At 33.6% G+C, this 5,143-nt stretch overlaps 1 protein-coding gene across 2 annotated transcripts; it reads left to right on the top strand.

Annotated features, from left to right (window-relative positions):
* Positions 1 to 1,964: 1,964 nt before the first annotated feature.
* Positions 1,965 to 4,627, top strand: LOC107886593 (1,4-dihydroxy-2-naphthoyl-CoA synthase, peroxisomal). 2 transcript variants are annotated; one of them, XM_016810605.2, is made up of 9 exons: positions 1,965 to 2,548; positions 2,648 to 2,770; positions 2,870 to 2,971; positions 3,431 to 3,469; positions 3,576 to 3,674; positions 3,809 to 3,856; positions 3,957 to 4,052; positions 4,140 to 4,262; positions 4,346 to 4,627. In XM_016810605.2, the coding sequence occupies exons 1-9, from the start codon at positions 2,276 to 2,278 to the stop codon at positions 4,460 to 4,462; spliced, it is 1,020 nt and encodes a 339-aa protein (XP_016666094.2). In that variant the 5' UTR covers positions 1,965 to 2,275; the 3' UTR covers positions 4,463 to 4,627. The 2 variants fall into 2 exon arrangements, with proteins under 2 accessions (XP_016666094.2, XP_040955594.1); XM_041099660.1 differs by having other exon boundaries at positions 2,080 to 2,548; positions 4,350 to 4,627.
* Positions 4,628 to 5,143: the final 516 nt, after the last annotated feature.

The raw sequence follows: 5,143 nt of genomic DNA on the forward strand, positions 1-5,143 counted from the left end.
AAAAAAGCGAAATAAATTGAGAAATTGAACACACAAATTTAACGTGGAAAAACCCCTCCAAAGAGGACAAAAAACCACAACCAAAGATAATTTTACTATAATGGCAAAAGAACGAAGAGTACAAAAGATGGAGATAAAAACTAAACCCCGAAAATCCAAAAACAAAGAACCCTCAAAGCGTAAACACAAAATACTCTAAATGTGTTATGAGTTCTAATCTCTAATGGGTGTATTTTCTTATATTGTAAAAGAACCTATTTATAGGCTAAATTAGTAGGTCAAATAAACTATGCTAATAAATGCTAATTATATTATACTAATAAATACTAAATCTTCTAGAAAGAAAATATATTTTGTTTAACTTGACTTTCAAGCAATATCTTAGAATTTGGGTCACACAACTCTAACATCAACTTTTTGTTGGAAGTACTATAAGGATTTTCAATTTATTTTCTTTAGATTTTCTTATTTAGTATATTAGTTACCTAGAATAGTTATGTAAATAATATTATTATATTAAAATATGTTAAGAAAAGTATAGGTGAAATATATAAAAAGATATACTTGGTTGGATGTCAAATATTTATTTTGAGAAAAAAAGTGTATAGAAAAAGTGTTGCACTTGTTATTTTTGGAATGGGGACTAATTGTGGAAGATGGAAAATTTTGAAATCTTTTCCAAACATATATAAAATGGATATTAATATATGAAATTTTGTTTAAAGTCCAAGTAGACAAAATTAGAACTAGTAGGATATTAGCGGCATGCCATTAAGGATCTCTAGCGCGCTCTCTATTTTCTAGCATGCTTGTGCTCTCTATTTTCTAGCATGTTTGTGCTCTCTATTTAGCATGCTTGTGCTCTTTGTATAGCACATCGGTGCTCTCCGTTTACTTGTGCATATAGTTGTACCTCTGTATTTGATCTGTATATCCTAAAATTATTCTAAATAGTCTATTGTGGGTAAATGTATGAGATGCAAGTAATAGAAGTACATAAAGTACCAAGGTAAGTAAATTTGTTGAAATAAATGTAAAGTTATAATGATATTTATGTATGGAAGTATGATATAGGTTAGTAACATATTAAATATATGCTATGTTCATTTATTCTTTTAGCGTTTACTAAGCTTTCACTAGCTTAACATGTTTATTTTCAACATGTAGGTACAGTTAGATCTGACGAATTTGATTGGGGTCATTAGCTGCTCATCTCATCACATCCTCATGTTCGAGAAAGTAGATATTATGTTTTGGTTTAAAAATGGCATGTAAATATGTTTTTAAGTTAAAGATTTGAGTATGATGGGCTATGTTAGAAACATTGTAATTTTTGAAGAATTTGAATGAAGTTTTAATAAGTTAATGTTGTATGGTAATGTAATAGTGTTTGAGTGTCTTTTATACTGAAATTGAAGTTTTGATTGGAATGAAAATGAGTTTTCATGCAGGACTAAATTGTATGAATTTTTAAAATAAAAATTCAAAATTTTCAAATTATAAGGGACCCACGACTGTGTCTTTTGGGAAATGTTATCTTTGGAACCACACGATTCTAGTTTGTTATACGAGTCGTCGACATGACCGTGTGGCTCACACGAGCCATACGCACAGTCGTGTGATTATTGGAGGTAGTGTTTAAATAAACCACACTGTCTCATAGACTTACATAGCTTGGGGACATGATCGTGTGCCCTGTATTTCTTAAAAAATTGTTTTTGACCTCAAAATGCTATTATAATTGCAATGATGACCTAAGATATATTTGTTAGTTTCATAATTAATATCAATAATGTAATTTGAGCTAAGTATCTTGTAACAATTAATTTTTTATCAATGAAATATTTAAGTTGACCACTCTGATATGTAATGTAGTACTTCTATACTTGATCTGGTAACCGAGTCGGATATAAAAGCGTTACATGATCATTTTATAATTTTTTTATAATTAGATAATCATTTTTGTTTCACTAATATAGCTTACCTTAAAAAAAAAAAACCTTCGTGGAGAGCATTGACGGGACGGTGCGTTCTGGTAAACTCCCGCGAATGTTCCAAAAGCAACGACTTGTACAGCAACGTTGGTACGTAACCAACATCTTATCTTATCTCATCTCTTAGCAAAACGTATTTTCCCAATGAAATCACTGCGGTCGACAGCAAAAGCCATTCCCTCCACCAACCCAATAATATTAAATAAAAACTTCACACACTTTTCAAACTCCAGTTAAATTACTCAAAACCCAAATCCTCACAATCCAAAATTCAGCTTACAATGGCGAAGATTTCGGACAACGAACTCAACGCTGTGACTAGGAGGATTGCAACGGTCTCCAACCATCTCTTGTTGCCGATTTGTTCGGGCTCGAATTCCGGTTTGACCCGTGGCTCCATAGGTCTCTGTAATGCTTCCATGGATGATAGCTATCATAGAATCCATGGCGAAGTTGCAAGCCATGAGGTTGAGTGGAAAACTGCTTGTGATGAGTACGGCAAAGAGTTTACCGACATTATTTATGAAAAGGCTATTGGTGAAGGCATTGCAAAGGTCAATTAAACTTCACCCTCGTTGATAACTTGCTTACCAGGGTGTTGTTCAATTTTAAAGAAATGCTTAAAATATTTTCTTGCTATTTTTTTTTTTCAGATTGCAATAAATAGACCGGAGAGAAGAAATGCTTTCCGTCCGCAGACGATTAAGGAGCTTATACGCGCGTTTAATGATGCCAGGGATGATAGTTCCATTGGAGTTATAATTCTCACAGGGAAGGTATTTCCCAATTTTCAGTTTTCCGCCATATCCATAAATTATTGACTTTTTTTCTTCTTTCTATTTTTAGTTGATATAGTTGATAATCTGTTGCTATAGGGGACCAAGGCTTTTTGTAGCGGTGGTGACCAGGCGTTGCGAAAAGCAGATGGTTATGCTGATTTTGAAAATTTTGGCCGCCTTAATGTTTTAGATCTTCAGGTGCAAATTTTGGTGTATTTAGTTCGGGATATCTTGCAATTTTTGTAATAATCGACTTTGAATCCATCTAAATCCGTTTATTTAGTAAAGTGAATATCTGAGACCCGCTAAACAATCAAATTTAGTAAAATGGACTATGAATTTGGATTTGTTGTCTACAAAGGTAAAACGGGTTCATATTATCTAAATCCGTAAATAGCCTAATGCGCACTGTCTATCAACTCAATACTGCCTTATCTTCTATCCTATCAAAAACAGGACTCATTAGAAAAAGTAGATGAGGAAACAACTTAAGACTTCATATTATATTTTCTTAATAACGTGGGTTACTAACATCGCAAACTACTAAGAGTAATGACGCCTTATATATTTCCATCAAGCTGTAGCAATTAATCATCTTTGATTCTTTATGTATGATCCCTGAATTCTTTATCTTTCCTGATATTTGTCTATTTGCAGGTACAAATTAGGCGTCTTCCAAAACCAGTGATAGCAATGGTAATCTCTTTTCTTCTATTTCTAAAATAACTAGTGACGGTGGTTATTTTTTTGCTGGGTTACATTAGTTTTCATTATTTAAATTGCTGTCATTCTTATAAATCAGGTTGCTGGTTATGCTGTTGGAGGAGGGCATGTTTTACATATGGTTTGTGATCTGACCATTGCTGCGGATAATGCTATTTTTGGTCAAACTGGTCCCAAGGTGATTACAAATCATATCTTCTGTAGCTCCAGCTTTGTTGTTTTTGTAATTTTCATCTTTGGATGGTGGTGCTGATGCTACATGCTTGTGCATTTGTTGCCCTGATTAGAATTATCTGATTGGATATGCCGCAGGTAGGAAGTTTTGATGCTGGTTATGGAAGTTCCATAATGTCCCGTTTGGTAAGCAATGAGAAAGATGGAGGCTTTTATTTGGCATGATACTCGTTGTTCGTCTTACATGCAATCTGAGCAGTGTGTTTGATCTGGATTCGATTAACAGGTTGGACCTAAAAAGGCGCGCGAAATGTGGTTTCTTGCCAGGTTTTACACTGCCTCTGAGGCAGAGAAAATGGGGCTTGTGAATGCTGTTGTACCGGTAAGTTGTTCTTATATGAAGAGTGCCACTCATTCAGCCTATTCCCTCAAATAGATAAGAAGGTTAATTTTGTGGCATATGATCTAGCTAGAGAAACTGGAGCAAGAAACAATTAAATGGTGTAGAGAGATCCTAAGAAACAGTCCAACAGCAATCAGAGTGTTAAAAGCAGCTCTTAATGCTGTTGATGATGGCCATGCTGGACTTCAGGTACCAAATCGCCCTTTTTTTAATTAAAAAAAAACTGTTCAATCTGAAAATTCACTTGTTTCATTTCCTCTACTTTTTCTCAGGAAGTAGGTGGAAATGCGACACTCATATTTTATGGAACTGAAGAAGGGAACGAGGGGAAAACAGCGTATGTGGAGCGTAGACGCCCAGATTTCTCAAAATTTTCAAGGCGACCGTAAGGCTGAGGATTGGGTGGATTCAAATGGTTTCTACTTCGCAGTTTACCACATTACTTTTATTCATTTCCAAAGGATGCTTGCTCTTTTATTTAATGCACCCTGTTTTGTTACATGTAAAACAATCTCATCAGCTGGTTTCTAATTAATCAATTTGCTTCTGAAAAAGCTCTCGGTTTGTATTTCGTTCCACTATTGATGTACTTACTATGGGTGGAACAACAAACTTGATATACAACCATCTAAAAACAATCTCGTAACACAGTAAGCTGTGGCAAAGACACTCTCAAAACTACACCCCACGTGACGCCACTAGCAATCTATTTATAGCTTTCATAAATAAGTTTCCTAACAACTTTAAAAATAAGGATAATAACTCAATTCTTATCCAATAATCTCATGGTCTCATCATTAAATATTAAAGAGGCCAAAAATTTTCCCATGACCCAAGCAACTTTTCATTTTCATTCTAACAAAACATGGAATGAGCAGTAATAACAACTCTAATAACTACAGGCTGATAACATTAAGATTCCCCTGCCAACCCTTTTATTTAAATTTAACAATTATAAAAATTCAAAAAAAATTATAAATTTTAAAATATATATATAAAAAAGTTTTTCCTAACATTGTAAATGTTTCAATTTTCATTTTTTAATTCAGAAAATTTATTTAAAGAATTTA

Source organism: Gossypium hirsutum, chromosome A03, assembly GCF_007990345.1.
Source record: "Gossypium hirsutum isolate 1008001.06 chromosome A03, Gossypium_hirsutum_v2.1, whole genome shotgun sequence".
Taxonomy (NCBI): Eukaryota; Viridiplantae; Streptophyta; class Magnoliopsida; order Malvales; family Malvaceae; genus Gossypium; species Gossypium hirsutum.